At 41.1% G+C, this 21,823-nt stretch overlaps 1 protein-coding gene across 16 annotated transcripts in view; it reads right to left on the bottom strand.

Moving 5' to 3' along the window:
- Nucleotides 1–21,823, bottom strand: part of LOC122869088 (RNA binding protein fox-1 homolog 3-like) — a 487,998-nt gene that overhangs the window by 110,812 nt on the left and 355,363 nt on the right. For 14 of the 16 annotated variants that reach the window (XM_044181686.1, XM_044181675.1, XM_044181689.1 and 11 more), the window contains one exon: nt 14,003–14,112. The exons of 1 other annotated variant lie outside the window; for it this stretch is intronic. In XM_044181686.1, the coding sequence (XP_044037621.1) occupies nt 14,003–14,112 (110 nt within the window). Of the gene's footprint in view, nt 1–5,043; nt 5,911–14,002; nt 14,113–21,823 lie in introns of those variants that run through there. One more of the 16 variants, XM_044181690.1, reaches the window with a different exon arrangement.

The following is a 21,823-nucleotide window of genomic DNA, read 5'->3' on the forward strand; positions in this document are numbered from 1 at the left end:
GAGCTGGAAGTTAATGACTGATTGCAACAGCCGTTACTGAAACTTGTAAGAAAAGGAGAGCAACAACTTGCAGACAAAACAACGCCACGTGACACCCCGGAGTGAATCACCTGCAGTATAAGCCTTTCAAAGAAGCGCCTCACATTTGATGTTAAGCCCCCAAACTGTTCTGGCTGTCGGAGGACTTGCCGGGGAGATAGAAATGTCTAAAGTTATTACAGCAGTCAGGTAAAGTGTGTGGCAACGCGGTCCTGTAATGGGGGTGGAGAGCCGGCCAGCAGCAGCTAATGAAGGCGTCTCGGGGAGTACTAAAGAGTCTACGTGACACTACTCCTGATTCGCCCGTCTGAGGACACAGATCAATTAATACATTAACAAACGATCGCAAGCACTTCATCTTGCAATATGAAACCGGCGGCCTGGACTCGCTGCCCTCCCGCCCGGAATGGCTGATCAGCTCTGCCTCTACACACCATCCACCATGAATTTCAACATCTTCTGCAGCTTAGGCTGCAAACGCCTCCGTGTGGGTTTGTAATGTTTCACCAGAGGCAGCTGAGACCTTATGCATGCATTGTAACCACAACACATGCTGCACATAGATGCACTCTGTGCAATAAGGGCAGATGTAAGAGTGCTTCAAGCTATTATTCATCTTCTACGAAAATCTAACCTACTGATACAATTTGCAATATAATGCACAATATATGACCAAATCACAACAGCTTTGATTGAACGTCTGCCTAAAGGGAATCCACTCTTACTAATGACCACAGCTCCAAAGCTCAAACCGGCTCCTTCCTGATTTTTAAGCCGCTGCTTGCGGATGTCTCATTTTGTGTCATTTTTTTTTTTTTTTTGCAGATAAAAACAAAGCATTAACGCAGGCCAAACACACCATGTGAGCAGCCTGCGGCACACTTGAGTGCGTTGGTTGGGGAAGTCTAACGTAAACCATTGCTCCTTGCCATGCCATATATATCCAGTCTTCCCATTACCACCATCTCTACTCGACAGTGAGGGCCCTGCACTGCTAAATTATTCATCACACTGAGGGGAGGACAGAAGCATGCATGGTTTCTCCACTCCATGCCTCTTCCCTTTTTCTCTCTGTCTCTAATGCAAAGGAACAGCCGGGTGGAGAGAATGATATACAGGCCATCTCTCCATCACTGTGTGGCCATCGCAGGAGATGTCGCCTCCACTTCCTCCAATTACCGCATTGGAGTTGAGGTTGGGTTTTGGTTGTGCTGTGGCAGACCAGACAGTTGCTGGCTTGCCCACCACGCATATGGGGGAGAAAGGTGGGTGAAACCCAGGGGCCCCATGCATAACCTGGGACGTCTTTGTATACACATTCATCTATATCAGTGGGCAACAGGGAAATGTAAGCCAAAGGTAATTGCCCTGGATAAGAACATCTGCTTGGTGAATAAATATTCTAATGAGGGGAGCTTGCAGGTTCCCCAGACTGATGCACGGCTGACAGGCCTCCGGAGGGACCGCAGGTAATGCTCACCACCTGCAGTTCAAACAGGAGGCGGTCCCACCCTCCTCTCGCAGCTAAACGCTGGCCGACTAATGCACACACACCACACACACACACACACCCACGCTAGAGATAACAGGGATGGGTGATAAATCATTGATCAAGCACTGGTTGTGATGTTACTGTTCTCAGGAATGACAAATGCAATGCAATACTCTTGCAGTTTCACTTTTCATGTTACCCAGCAAATGGTGCTGCTGAATAGATGTTGATCTTAGGGTCTGCAGCAAAACGTAAAGATGCCCATAATTCTATATTATAATAATACTCTTCTGCTTCCTGCAGTGTCGCATGAAGCTGGAACCTTCATATTTTTCAAAATTGTCTAACTCCTGCCCATTCTCACTTGCCATTTACTGGCTTTGCAGTAAAAAGTTATGCCACTGCTTCTGTTATTACATTAGGGCACCAACCAACATTCATTTTCATTCTGTTAGTCTATTTACTTAGTTTATTAGTTATTATATTAGTCTATTAATCTGTTTTCTGCTTATTTTTCAGTTTAATCGATATATTGTTTAGTAAATGTCAGAAAAATTGTCATAATTTCCCAGAACCCACTGCTTTGCTTTCTAACTGTTGATTTTGTTAGTTCAGAACTTTATTGTCCACAATGTGGAAAATTGCCTTTGGCTTCATCACACAGCATTAACAGTACAGTATAACTGACAACAAAAGAGAACTGATTAGGACAAACAGCATTTGTCACACCAACAGTGCAAAACCTAAAGACATTCAACTGAAAGTGATATAAAAACAGAGAAAAGCAGCAAATTCTCACATTTGAAAAATTGGAACCAGAGAATATTCTAGTCTTTTTTTTCTTGATAAATGACAATTCATCTAAATTGTTCATTTTCTATTGATCATCATAATCATTTCAGCACAATCACCATCACTATGTTTTTGTTTTTCAAAAGCTGATTCCCATCCTCTGAATTTAAACCTAACCAGTCTAATATCACATTTTAGGAATGCAACTAACAATCATTTTCATTGTCTATTAATGTGATCATTCGTTTTTTGATTATTTCATCAATCAGTTAATCAACAAAATATCTTTTATTGTCAAAAAGGCCCATCACAATTTCCCAGAGCCCAAGGTGGCATCTTCAAATTGCTTGTTTTGTCCAAAAAACTGTCAAAAGCCCAAAGATATTAAATTTATGATAAAAAGCAGCAAATCCTCACATTTGAGAAGCTGGGGCCAGTAAATATTAATAAGTTTTGCTTGATAAATTAGATAAATAATGAATCTGTTACCTAAATTGATGTCAGTTAACATTCCGTTGATCAACACATCTAGTAATTACTAGACTTATCTTTTTTTCAGACATTTTCAGACTGAGGTTATCTAAAAACTGACACAGTACTACAGTACTTTCCATCCTTTTGTTCTTTTTGTTTGTTTTTTTTTTACCTCACAAGTAGTCGTGCTCTTAGCTGTAGCTAGCCTGGATGCAAAATGGTGAAAACATCCACTTTGTCAGTGTGAGATATTCACTTCTTTTTCTTTTTTGAGCAAAACTTTACCATCAACACTGGACATTTTGCCTCTGATCATTCAGGAATCAGGTATCCTGATACTTCAAAAGCAAAAAAAAACACAATTATCCATTTTAAAGTTATAGAGGGAAATGATAAAATAAGGAGTCATGTATTCATTATCATTAATGCTTAGAGCTAAATAATAAAATTACTTTTAAAGCGGATAGAAAGTGAAAGCAGCAAAAGGTTTAACTAACTTTTATGTAGCCCAACACTAATGGATCTACTCATAAACATACACAGAAAAAACAAAAACAGAGTTGCAATAGCTCCTTAACTGACACGATGAGAGAAACGGCCCACTACAGTACATGAGGCCTACGGTCACACTGATGAGCCTGCAGGGCTGTAAACTGTCAGCATTACTGCTTCACTCTATTCGGCCAACATCTGTGTGTGGTCATCGTTCTGACCGGCTGCAGTGAGAATTAGTGATGAAACTGGAGGTGGAAAAAGGTGAGCCGCATCCTCACAGCACACCTTCAAAAGAGGCCAGAAGACAGTGATGAGCCTCTCTCAATAAGCATCAATGCCCAGAAGGTATCACAAGAGACACGCTTTGAGTATCAGGGAGGCCTGTGTTGGAGTGAGACCTCAAAAATCACACAGCACTGCATGCTGTATTATTTTCCTTTAGCTATGACATAATTTGGAAATCATACACCGTCCTGTCACTTCCACTCTACTTGAAAACAAAAAGCAAACTTTTCTTGTGGTTTTACATTTGAGCTAATTTCTCCACTTAGAGTAACTTTGGCCCCAAAACATCCTCTCTCTCCAGAAATCTGAGCTTTAAATCAATACCCAGTGCTGTTTCATTCATAGCATACTTAACATGGTTTTGTTGATGTTTTGCTCTCACTTCCAAGTTTAAAAAATGTGGTTCAAGTATTAAGTCATATAATGGAGTCATCCACGTAAAATAACTTTCCCACCCAAAAAAAGATGCTCTCTCCCCAGAAATCTGAACTCACGATCAATAGCACACACACACACACACACACAGTCTGCAGGAGACACATCTGTAACTGCATTACAGCTCAAACTGTTTACAGTGGCAATGCTGGAAATATGTGTTGCATTGGAAAATAATTTCATTTACTTTGGATTTCTGTGAAAGTACAAAATACAAGTTAGCAAAACAGTGGAGGATTAAAATGATCTGCAATGTGCATTAGTGAGAAATGAAAAAAAGAGTGTAAATGCAAAAGCAGTGAGCACTGGGCGGGTATTGTTGTGGTGAGAATACAAACCACAGAGGAGACAAAACCAATCTGACTAATCACACATGATCTCAAACTGAATTAATCAGCAGCTCTGGTTAAGAATCTGTAATCATACTCATTCTGCGCTTAATGCTGCTTAATTTATGAAAAGACAAAAATAGGAGAAATTTTGACTGACTTAGAAGTATGGGCAACAAAAACAACAACATCACAAAAAGCATTTGAAACAGCATAGACGAGAAAATCAAAATGTGTCCCCAGAACACCCTGAGCAGTTCATTCTGAGACGCCGGCGTTAAATCGGAAAGATATAGTTTCAAATGGTAGACATGCTGCATGCTGGGTAGTTTGACTGTCAGCTGAAGTTGAATAACAATACTTATAAAAAGGTATTAGTGTAAGTAACAATCACTCCAACATCCTCTCGTTTTAAGGCTAAATAAATCTGACACGTACACGCAGGCCTCTATAGCATCTGGCTTCAGCATCCAGCATCATAAAACACATGGAAATGGAAAATCATCAGCTCTGTTCATGCATGTGGGAAGTGCACCATACACACACACACACACACACACACACACACACACACTGTATATACTGTAGGGGCTGAAACACACTCTGACGCATACACCACGCACATTATACACACCAACTCTCTGCCCATGCCGGAGCAGTGTGAGCACAAAAGAGATCCACACTTTGTGGTCCGGTACTCACCCAAAAGTACATCATCATGGTGGACGCGGGACAGGTGTGGGCAGGCGGGCTGAGGAGAGAAGGGCCGAGCACTGGGACCAGTCCAGCCAGTGTGAGTGTCAAGAGGAGTCCGAGTGTTTGGACAGAGAGCTTTACTCGTCCCTGTTCCACTGAGGCAGCCCTCCCTCTCAACTGTTCAGTGGGGCTTGACTTGAGGTTTCCCCCCCTTCTTCTTCTTTCGATTCTTTCTCTAGAAGCAGCTTGCTCTTCAGTTAATTTTTAAAAGCCCCCTTTCTTTCTCTTCTTCTTCTGAGCCAACACAAGAAAGAGGGGGAAAAAAGCAGATGGGAGAAAGGAAGGAGAGCTGGGGAGGTGTTGTAACCTCTTTTTTCTTTTGACACTCTTCCACTCCACTTGCCTCTCCACACCACTCAGTTCGAGACTCTCCCTCTGTCTCTCTGCTCTCTCTCTCTCTCCCCCCTGCCGTCTCTTATTGGTGAATGTGAAATCAGTCGGTACGGCGCCGAGGCTCAACTAGAGCAGCAGCAGCAGCAGCCTCCGCTTGACAGCTGCCTCCAGCGTTCCTCCACCGGAGCTGTGTTGCTCTGCATAGAGGAGTGCGCCGAACAAACCGGGATCCTGCAGACGGTACTGTAAAATTCAGCGTCCCGGGAAGGGGGTGGGGTGGTGAGGGAGGAAGGGGGGAGGCAGGAAGCTGGGAGTCGTGGTGGAGTGCTCTGCGGGAGAGGGGGCTTGTGTTGATGATGATGCTGGTGATAGTGGAGGACTAACAGATTGCTCCTCTTTCTTCTTTTCACTGTCTGTGACTGAGATGTTGCGCTGAAGTTGTGGCAGTTTTAGTTCATTGAAGAGAAGAAGAAGACAATGCTGAAGAAAAAAAGAAGGGGATCTCAGAGAAAACCTTAAAGTATGCCACAGGCAATTGGGAGGCACAACCTATATTCCACTTGTTTTCTACTTTTAGCTGATGCGGTTCACTGTCTTGTGTGTGCCTGTGCATTTTCTTTTATTTCCCCAGTGCACGCAACCAGACTCATAGGTTGGTGACCAGGAGTGTGTTTGGTGAAAACCTTTTTGTGGCAGATCAGAGGCCAGATGAAGTTGCTATGAAACACCTTTGTGTGCCAAGCAATATTACATTACATGCTTTAGTGTGTTTTCCATCTGGCGGCTGTAAAGGGGGAGGGGAAAACAGGAGGGGGAGGAGAGGGAGGGGGGAGGCTTGGCTATCTTCTAGACAGCACTGTAACAATGAGCCTGCCTCAGCAATTTTCAAAACATCATCAATACACGACTGGGAGCTCGCGCTTTTAAATATTAACCCTGTGGCAACCGGGGCAGGCTGCGGAGAGCTCGAGTGGTTTTGCGGCATCCTCTGGTGCTGGATCATCCAATAAAAGACGTCCTGGGGGATGAGCTAATTTGCTGTAGGATCCTAAAGAACATTTGCCAGCTATAGAGAACATTGCCATAATGAACAGAGCAGATATATTCAGGTTATGTTACCCATCAGTAATTGCCACATAAGGAGGCTGAGTTAAATTTGCAGCTGGCTTTGAGCGAATTGATACACAAGGGGCCTCATTCATATGGCGTAACTGTCATCTTAAATTTATCACCCATTTTATTTTTCCACCTCCTTCACAAAAGCACAAGTGAATGTTGAAATATGAAACGGCATAAAGGCAGTCAAAGAATCGCAATTAGTGATTTTGCAAATATTGTGATGTTTTAGAAGAATGGTTTATTTTAACTGCGCTTTTGATAAATCAAGACATGTTTCATAAGATTCTTTGACCGCTCCTTTCTTTACCTCTCTGTCACATCACAGTCCAGCCTTTGCATTACTTTGCACACACACACACAATCTCTTATTGGTGGCATTACCATGCACATACAATCCCTCCATATCTTTATACATGTCCACCAGAACCCAATGAATTTACATTAGCAATCACAGAGTGGGTAACCGCTCCACTCCTCCATCAATCTCTGAAGGGAAATAAAAATGAAATGCACTTCTCAGGCAACTCGGATTAAGGATCACGCTTTTATCAAATACTAAAGTCTATTTCAAGTCCTGTTCATAAATAACTGAGGGGAGAGAGGGAGGAAAAGAAAAAGGGTGGAGGAAAAAAAAAAAGAGGGAGAGACTGGAGGGGAGAGGCAGACAGGCGGGGGTGGTGTGGATGTAGACAGAGAGCATCATGGTCTGAAGCTAAGGGCACTTGGGGTTGGAGGGATTAGGAAATAAGGTAGAAAATAAGAATCTGAGGGCATTTCAGCATCATATAATCCCCACTACTCCTTTCCAGGAATCTCCTTCAATTACAGATGAAAAATGGAATTCGGGTTAAGATGGCGCTGCTCGAGGTGCAGACCTGTTCGTCCCTGCTTCCTGTCTCCCTCCCAAGCTGCAATTCTCCCATGCTCCACACTGCTTACCAAGGATGCGAGTGGCTTTCCCAGCCATTTAGATTTCCCACCATAGTCTAGACACTCCCCAGAGACTCTGCCATCCATTATAAAGATAGAGCTTTCAAAGAGAAGAGGAAGTGAAGGCCTCACACAGAGCGTGTTCTGCCTAAAATGTCCGTCTGTCTCCGACCCTCGCCAACTCGAGATCTGTTGTCTTAATATTTTATGATGATCTCACCTCTCCTCTGTAGTGTGCTGCTACTTACAGAGCATCTTCTGTCAAGCTACACTCAGATCTCTGTCATTAGAAAGACTCCAGAGGAGACAATGAGCCGCACTTCCCCCAAGTTCTCACTCTCAACTGCACAGAATCCCAGTGGAGTTCTAGGCTGTAGTTATGGCTAGCTTGACCTATCATCCTCATTCATCAAACACTCCGCCCTACGTTGTCTGGTCTCAGCTGGTGTGAGAACTGGTTGGTTGGCGGAAGACAGGAAGAGATGCCGCTCCATCCTGAGTCTCCCAGGTTACTTTTCTCTAATCACACACTTCACTTTATGGAGTGACCCGTTTTACAACTCGCTGACAAGGATCCTCAGCTATGCTCGTTTTATCTGTCTTCACCAGCTCCACAGGTAAGTAAGTATTGACATTTCTATACTAAATACAGCACATCATGAAAGTAAGGCTGTGCAGAGCGATTCTGTTTTGAAATGCTGCACTGAAACAACATGAAAATGTAAGGCTCTGTACGTTTTTTGAGTTCTTTCTCTCTGTCCCTTCTTAAGCATCAAGATTGCAGCATATTAAGACTTTTTTGATGATGATTTTGGTGATGAAGTTATAAAGTTTTATATGTTGCATTTCTATTTACTTTAATTCTGACAGGAAGTTGTACTAGTTACTGCTGCTAAATACTTCCTAGCACTCAGCTAAAAATGGTCACATGAGCTGGATTCTGGATTGTACATGGAGATTTTCCACATAAAAAAAATCAATTATAATTGAAACTGTTTTATGACCGCTTCTTCCCTTGATTGAATTTACATGTTTAGCATACACTGTGTTAAAAAGTCTGGAACAGCAGGTAATCCAGGCTGAATTGGAACCATAGTGTTTTAAACTTGCATCGTTTTCGGCATCGAAAACTCCTCAAGACATTCCATAGTGGCCAACGTGGCTCCATATTGATTTGATCACAAGTAGATTCTGCGGGTGTGCCTCAACTTCATCAAAAATAAAGTCAAAACAAGTTTAAAGTGTACGAAGTGGTCACTAGACATTTTCTAAAAACTTCTCCTGCCTATTCAGCTTTTGTATGTTAACAAGCTAACTGCCAGCGATCAAGAGGGCAAGAATGAGTAGGATTTTTTGGTTTTGAAGAAAGTGAAAGTGAGAAAGTGAGCGGCGTTAGCAAGAACAAAGCAGTGAATCAGAGAAAAAAAAAAGTTGTTTTTTGATTGTTTCATGGCGGTTACATTCTAAAGCACAAATAAACACGGCCACACCTCCGCACAACCCTGCGGGAAGAAGCCACATTGCTGGATTTTGTATCCGAAGCAACGCTTCATCCTGTCCGCTTCTGCTCTGCCTGTGTGTGTGTGTGTGTGTGTGTGTGTGTGTGTGTGTGTGTGTGTGTGTGTGTGTGTGTGTGTGTGGCTCAGCCCCACCCTCGGTCAAACAGACACACAGGCATCCATAGTCTCACAAAGCCAGAACTATGTGCACACTTCGTTTTAGTGCTGTGACAGCGCAAGAGATACATCCATGACACAGACAGAGAGCAGAGGAGAGAGACGGAGACAGCGAGTCCTGACCTCACAGCCTGTGCGTTATTCGCTGCCCAAAGGTTGACGCCCAGAAACATCCCACAGAAACACAGCAAAATAAGAAGAAACTACAGGCAGGATCTGCAGATGCAGACACCGCCACACACTTCTAGTGGGTCATAAGCAATGATTGAGAGGGATTATTTTCGTACGAGTCTATACATTGTTTTTTAGGAAAATCCTGCTCATTCTGCCTTTAAGCACTGGTACAAAATCATTCGAGTATTTTGAATGTAAGTGTAGCTTACATTAAGCAGTGTGCCTGGTGACTGACACGTTTTCCCCTTGGGGCTCACCATAGCTGTACAACCCCTGATTTGCTTGCTGCTGAGATTACTGCAAACCCATACACTTGACTCGGCTGCTGGTGATACCAACTCCTGTACACACTCGCTGCTCTTGATAATTCCTATACATATAAAGCTGCTACCCATATGCTGAAGGATACCAAAGATACCACATGGAGGCTTTGGGGCTCGCCAGTTAACCTGTGGATACTACTCCTGGCTTCCTGTGGAGTTTGGCAAGACTCACAGCTGCAGTTTGGTTGATTGTTAGAGTTAGTGTTAAAATTGTTTTGTGTGTTGTTTTAAATACTTTAATGCTCTTTTTTTCTGCTACTCTCTTTACGCAACATAAACATGAATAGATTTTTGTTTATTTTTTGTTATTTGAAGTTTACCAGCACATCCTGTTAGTGAGCTGTGAACTCTTCTGGCCTAAATGTTGCACAATGCCTAGACTGTAAAAACCCTCAAACTCTAATGTTTGATATATTGAGAGGTCTGGACCTGGTATTTGCCAAAGCAACATAAGACTTGAACTTCCTGGCACCATGTGAATATAAGTGTGAATGGTTGTCCGTCTATAAATGTCAGCCCTATGTTAGACTGGCAACTTGTCTGGGGAGTACCCTGCTTCTCACCCAATGTGTGCTGGGACCGGCTCAAGCCCCCTGCAACCCTGCACAGAACAAGCAGGTATAGATTATGGGTGGATGGGTTTTAAGCCTCATCTGCACTTTATTTTTGTTTTCATTTTGTGAAATAAAATTGAATGGGTGATAAGTTGTGTGTTAGGTGTGGGCTGTGACATTACTGTAATGGCAAAAGACAAATTGTGTTATGCATTCAAGACATCCTGACAGCCAATAAATATGCATAAAATAACAAGAAAATTCATGGTTTTAGTTATTCCTTTAACTCCTGCATTCTGACATAGCCTGCATATTTAGCCTTGAAAACGGTAATGTTTTGTTTCCTAGCCCTGGAAGACATCATTAAACATCATTTGTAAGCATACATTACACTATACGCAGCAAATTGCCCATCTGGTGATTTTGGAGCTCACTGTCTGGGAAACGATAAATCTATTGTATGGCTCCACGTAAACAATCCCACTAAAGTAACGCCTCCGTGTAGACATACGTTGAGTATATTAAACATAGCCGTGTGCACAGACTGTATGTAGTGTTAATAATGCAGTGTTTACACCTTGGCATTGAGCAGGCAGTACTGGCCCAAGGCTGCAAACTGGCAGGGCTGTGCAGTAATTAGGGGCTGTGTGTTGGGGATGTGAAGGCTTGCTGCGTGTCATGCTGATACCACTGCCGGGCAGACCTGGTGTGTCGGCAGCAGGCACACAGAGTGCTGTACAAGGCCACGCCTTTCTGTCACAGCAGGAAGTTGCACCTTTCACTTCAACAAGCGCTCCTGCAGCCTGTGAGCTTGGCTGTTACTCAGCGGCCCAAGAAGGGACATAGAGGATGTTAATGCCATGACAGCAGTCGTTAGCTGTCTTCACAACATGAGCAACATGTGTGGTCTGTGTGTTCATGCACATATAAATATTAGGACCAGTTTGAAAATAACTGTATATTAACTTTTCGTGTTTTTATCCGGTGGCATGCTTAAATTTTATGCATAAAACAATGGCAATTATTGTTTCATTGAACTTTGTTGCACTCTAACCATGGATGTAGAGACAATCACCTGGATTACTTTTAAATCACAACACAATGTCTAAACCTAAAGATTATGAGTCAAGATATGAAGTTATAAGGAGTGTCTTTTTTATATATGATTTTATTTATATGATTTTTTTACATTTATGGTGAATGTCAGAAAAAGTTGCACTGATGCCAGCAGTTTAAGTACGACTTCTGTGTGTACTGGTTTGACTAATTTATGACTTTGAAAGGAAAGGGTGCAATTTTGACGCAAATTGCATCATTTGTGTAGAAAAGACTTAAAGGTAAAATATGTAACTTTTCTGCATTAAAATGTCTAAAAACGACTAGACTTATGTTATATATTTTGTTGAGTTGTGTATTTACATTATCCCAAATGTTTCCAATTATTTTCAAACCAAGAGAAATCTGTAATTTTAATCAAGGTAACTGTGCGTTTCATTTGGTCACCTGTCAATGGCGTCATATCCTCTTTGTGCATGCGTTAGCGTTGTCTGCCAGAAACTGCCATAAATTGACTTTTTATCCAGTTTTAAGCCACATTTTTACGATACACTTTTTAGATCTTGGTCGTTTTCAGCTATATATTTCAACCGGATGAAGTTATCAGAGAAATAAGCTGCGCAAACGTTAGCAGCAGCTTGGCTCGCAGCCCCTCTGGGACATCCTTTGTCTGCCGAACAGCGTCGGAGAAACACTGATTTTTAAAATTAAACTGCTTTATTCAATGTTTTTAATGGTTTTAAATCACATGGTCCAGAGGAGGAGCCCTCTGTGCATAATTCGGCTCCTGGTAAAACCCTCCTGGACGATTAACACAGAAGGAATCCTAACCGGGAGAAGCTGACTGCAATGACAGCAACTCCCATGATCCCATGCTACTTCACAACGTAATCAAGCTACGTTATTGTTTTGATGCGAGAGACCCCTAGCGGCAGAAATTACATACTGTGCGTATGAAGGCGCACACCAGAAATTTAATACTTAAGTCCCATAAAGTGGGGGGACTTGGATGAGACAGATTAAAAAGAGAGCGGTTGAAATCAAAGCAGCAGAGACTGAGATATCTTGACTTAGTCCCTGGCATCGGTCAAGCTCCAAAAATACTGCATCCTACATTTCCCATAATGCAGTCCAGCAGTGTCTTTTCATTAGATCTTTCCTGCCTGGTAAATGCCAACATGTTTTGAACTCCACACCTCCCGTTTGTAACGCAGGCTTTCTGCCCATGCCGCAATAACCCTGATATCACTGTGACATCATTGGGGTAATTTTCTCAGATTGACAAAGCTCTTAAAGAGCCACATAACACATTATACAACTTTTTTCATCGACTGGGCAGTACTAAACATGGCAAGTAAACCGTAAAATCAGCGGAGTGCCCCTTTGAGAAGAGTTTGTTGGAGAAACTATTTATGTGGTAGTAATTCTTAAGACCATTCTATTATATTAAATTCTATGCTTTTGAAAAGGTGCCATGATGAGACTTTTGAACTATGAAAATAACAGTTTAATTATTTTCCTCCTTCATACTCTTTATGACTAACAACAACAGAAAAATAGTAACAATTTCTGTTTAATTGAAAGCCAAATCTCTGTCAGCTGTCGTGTTTGATGTCTTTATCATTTGTTGAATCTTTCAAAAGACTTGTTTACTGGCTGCAGTGTGTACTGTGTGTCAGTGCATGCATGCGAGTTTTACTTTGAATTCATTAGTGCGTATATTATACACTATATATTTATAATTATTATTTTTTTCCCACTGTACATGCTGCAGGCTCTTACACTTGTGAAGGGAGAGATTCAGTAGCTTTGCCACTTGCAATATAAGCAAACCCAACTGGAATCCTAACAGCCTCTTGCATCTCCGTTTGACATTAATTGATAATCAAACAAGGCTTCACATTAGACATTTATGAGATCAGCTGAATTATCTATTTAATGTAACCCAATTATATGCAACCCTTGTGCACCAATCACCAGTAATTCTCGACTCATAAATGACAGCTACAACGACAGATTTAATCAATAATAAACATTGATGAAAACTTGCGACCCGCTTCGAAAGAGGGTAATTAACAAGAAGAAAAAGTGTTGTGCTGAATTTCTTTTTTCTTTAGGAAAATTGCTCTGCGATCTTCGTGGTTTATGGCGTTCTCAAGAATCTCTTCTGTATCGCAGCTCACATTCCAGCACCAGTGAGAGTAAGCATAATACAAACATTAAATTTCCCTTTGACAATTAGGGAGAGACATTTATCATTAATTCTAAAACACAGGCTTCAACTGCTCCAGCTCTTAATTAAAACCTGATAATTCTTTTAAGTTGTTGTCATAAAACAAAATTTCATGAATTATGAAGTCTGCCTTTTTTCAGTGCAAACTAGACTGCAGGCCAGCTTCAGTGAAATTAATCCATATATGGCTTCACCTGGGTTTTTAGGGGCAGAGAAGACATCTTTTTTATGCCTCACATGGGACTTTCCTACCTGGAGCTCAAGCCTGAAAAGGTTTGATATGAAATAAGATGCTAAGATGTGGTGGGGTGCCCTAGTCTTACATCCACAGCAGAGGACTGTCACATCCTGTACACGGACTATAACTTAATCTAACACGTGTCAACAGAGTAGGCATGAAAAGCAGGGGAGTTCTGCACCTGAAGCCTGTTTGGGTTCAACAGAACCACATGAAACTCTTCTGACAAAATGGAGGTAAGTGTGCACACAGGGGCCTGCTGCTCTTACCAGTCTTGTAAAGAGGGGCACTCCCAAATGCCAGAGGTGATCGTTCAGCAGTCCGCTGTATACCACGTTCCCGAAGACAGCAATGCTTCCTGACTTACACAATGTGTTTCCTACGGGGACACAAAGAAACACAGGCAGGCGTCATTTAAACGGACAGGAAGCAGCCAGGGACAACTGCATGCACTCCAGCAGCTAGACACTTATCTCTGAAGCAAAAAAGGAAAATTCATTGCACAGAAATGATAAAGAATGCATCATCGATTGTTAGAAACATTGATTTCAGAGGTTTATTGTCCTTAAATGTAATGATAATATAGATAGGTAGCTTGTCTACAATGAATAAAGTTGCCCAACTGAGCCAGGCTGATCTAACAACACAGTATTGTCTATCTAAATAATCAAATGAGGTGCAATATAAAGATGGCAAATGTGAGAAAAAGGTGTCAAAGCCTAAACCTCTAAATACTTAACTGTCACATTAAAAGCATCATATTACTTAAAACCTCTTAACAAGCACTGTTTTTCTTGCACAGGCCCAAAAATGGTTACTCTTCTTGAACCCTTTTGATTACAGTCACGACGTCTCAGCTTGACTCAAGCCGGCCGATGGTGTCCCCTGCGACTCAGCTTGTCTAGTCGCTAATGGCTGGTTTTAGACCGTAAAGCACGTCACCTATTTCAACAGCCAATCAGCTCGTAGCGAAGTCAGCTGGTCAAGTCAGTAAACTGTCATCTGGTTGAAATTGCAGAGTTTTGGATGGAGGACAGAGAGGATCACCTCATCGGTTTGTTTGAGGAACAGCCGTGTCCGTATGACACAAGCCTTAAAGTTTACTCAAGTAAGATCAACAAACAAACTGCCCTTTGTCACATTGCACAACAGCAATGTATGACTCTCTCATTTTTTTGTTTTCGCCGTTTCATTCTAGAAATGCAACTGTAGCAAGTAACTCACTATCACTATCCTCATTCATATTTTAAGACGCTCCAAATTATATCCAGCTACAAAAAAGCCTGAAAAGCCGGCAGTTAGAACGAAAGTCCAGAGAGTGACATTTCTTTTTTATAATCTGTTCTATGTGTAGTCTGTAGCTGATGTTGCTGTTGCTTGTCTTGGTCAGGACACTCATGAAAAAGAGATTTTTAATCTCAGAGAGCTGAAGTCTAACTAACTAACTTCTGTCACTGAATGCATTAAAGGTTTCTTTCATCTGAAAAGGTAAATCTGTGTTTCTGGGGTTTACTTTGGACCACAATACAAATAAAACCCATAATATTCTCAGTTTACAACAGGCACTCATAAGAATGTTTAGCAAAGCTACTTTATGCAAAAAAAAAAAAAAAAAAATCAACAGCAAATAGGATGTAAACAATTAAAAAATACAAAACCACCAAAGCAAATGTTCACTTTACAGAGTACAGTTTATAACAGGTTCACAGTATAGTATGGAAAGAACTGACCGGAATGGAACAAGCGTCATTACATCATCAAGATTGCAGTGCACTGCTGAACCGTCTTAGTTTCCTTCGTCAAGATTGTTTTGAATTCAACAGTATTTTGTTTAGGCATTTTTGTATATGAAAATATACATGTATTAAAATATTTACATCTCTTCCACCCCGTCGAGGGGAACAAACCCAGTCTAGCCGTCCCCTGTGACGCAGACATTGAGTACATCATTGTAAATGTTATCGATGATATCCACCACTGCTCTCTTCTAATGTTATCTCTCCAACATTTTAGCTGTAATCTAAAAACATCTCCCTCCCTCTCAGAGCTCTCCATTCGACTGGCCTCGGTATGTCAAGCTGCTGACACAAAGGTCTCGAGCTTGTGGGAAACTGTGTTTGTTAAAGGCTGCTAAAAACATAAATATTAAATAAACACACACACACGTTTTTTTGTTTTGTTTTTTTCAACCATTCTTGTCCAGACAAATGGAGTGAACCACATGACATACTAACTGCTAAGTTTATATTCCAAGGCTGGATTTTAGCAGTTTTCATTATTACTGGAACAGAACCCAGAAATTCCAGGTTAACTTTGAGGCTTTCCAAGTCCTAAATCAAAGTAGAAAAAAAAAAAAATCTAACAGCATATGCTTAACAGATACACAACAACACCGGCATACTGTCAACTATAAAATGTATAGCATCAACCCTCCTATGTAAGTGGTGTCCACTGCCACTGAGCCTCGGCACACAGTTCACCCTCTCAAAGACACTCTTAATTAGCTCAGTGCCAATGAGGGGCCTTCAGAAACAAAAACACACATGCATGCGTGCCCACACACACACACACGTCCCCAAGAGTGCGATGTACTGCACACTGATGTCCCCATGTATGTGATGAATGCAGCTTATGGAGCAGGCAGCACAGAAAACACAGGTCCCCATTGTAATTTCTGCACAAAGGAACGCTGCAAAGGCACACCAGGGGTGGAGTGAAGCAGTGCTGACAAGCAGCACATGCATTATTTAAAAACAAAAGTAAAAAATGCCCATTAAAGTGTCAGTGGTGCTTTCGGCAGTGCTGGCTTGGGCGCGGTGTGCGTATTACTGTTATTAATGGGCCAGGCGTGGGGGGCATTTCTTCAGTGTGATTGCTCTGCTGCTGTTCAAGCCTCCCCCTTTTTTCCCATTTCTTCTTTTTGTGTGTGTGTGTGTGTGTGTGTGTGTGCGTGCGTGTGTGTGGAAGAGGAACAGATAAAGAGCATGATACAGACAGAGACGGAGAGACACTGCGAGACCCCGAGTGCACAGTCAATGAGCTCCTACAGCTAATATCATTTCACATTATTGAATGCATATTAAGGCAGAGAGACCTTGTCAGACGAATAGGAGCACCAGTGCTTATATCAAATTCTGATCTGCCGTCACGGCCATGTCTAAAAAATGCCGGGAATGTTGTCAGCATATTGAAAATAAGTGCATACCATTTTTCTTTGCAGTTTAAGATCAAGGGCTATACATTACCGCTACTGACACAGCAGAATGAGGTCATTGTGCATGTTGTAATTACAGCTGCAAACACTCTGCTCTCTGCTGCAACACTGCAAATGCAGAGAGCATGCAGTACTAATAAAGAAAAAAGAAGACATAAACCAATGGCTTTTCATCTCTCTGCAAACATTACTGGAAAATATTTAATACGTCAGTGGGAATAAATATATTGAGCAAAATGATTATTGGTGTTTGTGATGATCAATTCCAGAGCAGTGTAATACATTAAGGTCAATGCACCAGGTGTTTTTACTGTTAGATAACATGCACAAACAATAAGGACACATCCCTGACCTATTCTTCTATAACCAGTTTGTTGTGGTAGTATTAATGGTGTTTACATGCAGCGAACAGAGCATATAATCAAATTTTCCATATTTGCATGTAGAAAATGTGACATAGAAGAGACAACTTCATTTCCCCCCTCACAAACTCTGCGAGCTGTAGAGCCAGTGGGTTTGTATTGTTGTTTATGAAAAATTGATTAAACTCTGCATGTTTGCACCACCGGAGCATCTGTAGTTTTCTTCCTTTTTATTAAATCTAACCTAAACTGATGACATGTTGCTTATAGGTTCACGATGAACTGTTGATAATCCTTTTTTTGGTTGTTAATCCTGCTTTTTTAGGGCCCCTCTCAGCAGTTGGATGTTCTCTCATCTGCAGACTCGACAGCATTGAGCCCAACCTCTGATAAATTATTAATTGTGTGATTAAAGTGTGCATTGGTGTGGGTGTGTGGGTGTATGTGTGTGGCTTGCGAGGAGGGGTAGAGGAATGCAACCTACAGTCTACTTTGCATTATCTACAACTTTGAATTTTTATTCCTACACTGATATCTTTTTTTATCATTTTTTGTTTTTGTTTTGAAATTTGCATTTCAGAACAAGGCATTTAACCACAGGCATCAAATTATTTAATACCCAAATCATCGGGCATGTACAATACCTGCCAGAGCAGAAGAAAGGAAGGAGAGGGTATTGTTTTATTGAGTGATGCCTGGTTGAGTCTGGCTCAATTTCTTTTGGCTGCAAGTCAGAGCTTATTTTTTTTTATCTCAATGCAGACATACATGGAGAGTTTGACCAACGTAGATTTCAAGGCTGATGCTGCTACCAATATTTCAGGATTGAATCTGCTTATAAATTATTCTAAATGCCAATATTCAACCTTAAACGTCACCAGTTTTCAAACTTTTCTGAAAAGATAACATAAATTCGTACTTGGATGAAATGGGATAAACTTGTGAAATTAGAATTAGTTCAAGCACTCTGCACAGACAGTGTAGTACTTATCCATTACATCAGAGATGATGCACTGGTTGCACTGCAAAACTCTTGATCTTATGAAGTCATGTCTGTCTATATTTGAGTCCTAAAAACCTAGTTTTCCTAAAACAAGCGAAACTAAATCTGCCAGTGCAGTAAGAATAGTTTAACCTGTTTCCAATAGAAATCGCAGTGTTTCAGGAGTTCTCTGTATATGAGTATCTGCATCCTGAAACAAGACAGAATAAAGTAGATCGCTGAAGGAGAATCAAGAAAGATGTAACTTGATTTTATTAAATAGTTTAAACAATTTGATGTGTCTTAGGTATGAACAAGTCGGCAGATTTGTTTTTGTTGTTTTAAGAAAATCTAAATGTTCAGGACTAAACTACAGACAAAAACAACTTGATAAGATGAGAGAGATGTTTCACCAGTACGGCCGATATCTGCTTTTTAAACGAAAGGCTGACTGCAATTCAAAATTAACTGCAATATGAGTAAACCACACCACAGTTGCAATGAATCTGAGTGAATCTAAAAACAAAGCCAACAGCCTTTACGGGTGTCAGAGATGCACTTATGTGACAAATAATTCATTCATATTAAAATACACAGTATTAAAGATGAAATGATTATTCAATAAATTGATTAGTTGATCAACAGAAAAAGAGTAAACTATTTTAATAGTTTAATCATTTAAGAAAACCAGGTGAGTGAGGTGTCAATATTCTAGGTGACTGTGGTTTTAGATCCATGTATTTGTGTGTGTATGCGTGTATGCGTGTATGTGTGGTGCCCCCGGCCGCCTGCTCTCCGGCCTCCTCCCCTGGCTCTGCTGTTGGAGGTGGGTCGCTTTAAGCATTCAAACTCCAGAATGTGCAGCTCACTTCTAGCAACGAGGCACATTGCTGCAATGCAATAAGGGAAAACAACACTTTTAATAATTCAGACCCTGAGACCGTGAGGGGGTGGGGAGTGGGGGGATGGGTGGAGGGAAGACATCTTAAAGTACCGCAGAATGGCTCATTTAGCTCCTGCTACACATTATTAAAGTTGTATCGACCCCCCCCCCCCCCCAACCCAAAGTTTTTTTTTTTCATTTTCCTTTCCTCTTTCCCCAAAAGCCTGCAAGGTAACCAATAACAGCTACCAACATTTATAAACGACAGAGTATCCTGAACCTTAGAGGAGGAGGTAAATAATGGTGTAGCTCTTAATCTCTCTTTCTCCCTGTCCTCCCCGCTCACTAGTCCTCCGGTCCGAAATTTGTCAGTGCTTTATCCTGTTTGAACCGTAATACAGAGCCCTCGCTGTCCAGATTATTTTCTGCCTGAGCTAAGCCCACGATGCATAAAAAATGTGGGGAATGAACCTTGTATGGAATCAAATTGAGTAATAAAATTGTGTTCGCTGTGGCACTGATGGACGCATGATGGTACCGTTAAGGATGTGTTCAAAGGTACTGTAAATTGCCTCTGAGCCTGATGGCAGTTTCCAGAGCAAAGAGAGTGAATATGAATAAAAAATACAGAGGCAGAATTAAAATGGGAACAAGCTCAAATGCAGATGTGCTTATTTTTTGTTATCCCAGGACAACAACAACACAATGAATGCACACAGAAGGTCAATCTGACCTGTACTGTTGTCTTTTATCGTTAAAACAGCCAACAGATGATATTAACTCCTTCAACATCCAGTTTCCCCCCTTTTATTTCCAAATAAATAGCTTCAAGGTTGGAAAAATCATCTTAATCCACACTGTGGATCTCTCACAGCATCATATAAACAGCATTCTGTATCATATTGTTTCAGCTCCTAATTGAAGCTTTATGATGTTTACACTCTGGCTGCATCATTCCGTCAAATGGAAATATTTCAGATGTCTTGTGCATCATTTTATACATGTTTCTTAAAAATTCTGCCTGGCATATTTGGTATCTTTGGAAACTTTGGGACCTCTACTACAATTCAAATTAAAGTAAGTTGCATGGTTTTGAGCAACGTTTGGCTGCACAGCATGAGTTCGTTATGACCATCCAGTGGATAAGAGGTTAATACATTTGAAAAAAATCTGCAGTTATTTGCCAAATGTGATGTTTTTACTTTAAGGCATGCATGGTTCTGTATAAGCTGAGAAAAACTAAAAACCACCATTTATTAAATCCTTTCAAATCCTCACACATGCAGTAGTGGTCAACCTCCGAACAAGGCTGTTTCTCTTTGTGAAAACTTGACATTTCAGAGACACTGTGCAAAGTTTTCACACTGCAGCAACAAATTATAATTATTGTAATGTATGATTACTGCTTACATTGCACAATACAATGAAAAAAAGTAAAAGCCTATTAAAATGTCCACTTAGGATATATACACTATAAACTGCTGCAGGGATCTTAAATCAAAGTCCACTGTGCTGTAAAAGACACAGAGACAGAAGACAGAGGTCAGGAGAGAGGGGAAGACAGTGGATGTCAGATGTGTTATGATTGGCTGATATATTGGCCTTTTATGAGAAATCAGTATGGTCGAGTCAGTGTTGTTCACCTCTGAAATGATGGGTATGAAACATATTCACTGTAGTATATGACACTAGCTGTCTATGGGAAGCCTTAAGTTTGAATTGATTCTGATGTAACATGTCAATCAGATTCCAGACAAATGATAATCACTGTAACTAGTAGCTAAAGGAAAAATTCAACATTTAAAAAAAAAAACACTCATTTGCTTTTGTGCCAAGTTAGATGAGAAGATTGATGCCACTCATGTCTGTACAATGACTACGAAGCTACAGACAGCAGATGATTAGCTTAGCATATTGACTGGAAACAAGGGGAAACACCTAGTTTTGCTCTGTCCAAAGGTAATAACACCTGGCAATAATACCAGCTACTCCGAAGCTCACCATTGAACACATGACATCTTATTTGTTTAATCCCTACAAAAATAGTCTAGATGTTTCCCCATGTTTCCAGTTTTGCGCTAAGCTAAGCTAACCGGCTGCAACAGCTTAGCAGCACGACAGATATATTTCCTTCTCAACTATTTCAGTGAGCCCTGCCCTCTAACATTTTAGAGAAGCTTATGCTGCATTCACGACATTGGGATGGATGGTAGGGATGGGAAAGATTCCCATGTTAACGACTTGCGTTCACGTCATCAAGACGGTTGGTATGATTACAGAGTTGGCCGTGTGATGATTAAAATACTGTGCATTGACAATATGACACCATATCCATTAAATTTGGGTCTAATGGGTCTTTTATTATTATCATCATCATCCAGTGCCAAGTTGGATATATCGGAGTTTCCCAGTCGTTGACGTTTACGCGATTTACAAGTCGGAAAACTCATGATAATGACCACTCCGTCATGACATCAACATGGCACTGAAGTTGGGATGGGACCTCATGGAAATCACTTGACTTTGTACACGTACATAGGTCTACTGTAGTTTGTTGATAGCGTAGCTTGCTAGCTATAGAACAATCAGAAACGTCTTTCCTATGACAGACGCATTGGCAAGCACGTGGCTTAAACTATGTCCAAGAAA

The sequence above is a fragment of the Siniperca chuatsi genome, linkage group LG21 (genome assembly GCF_020085105.1).
Source record: "Siniperca chuatsi isolate FFG_IHB_CAS linkage group LG21, ASM2008510v1, whole genome shotgun sequence".
Lineage (NCBI taxonomy): Eukaryota > Metazoa > Chordata > Actinopteri > Centrarchiformes > Sinipercidae > Siniperca > Siniperca chuatsi.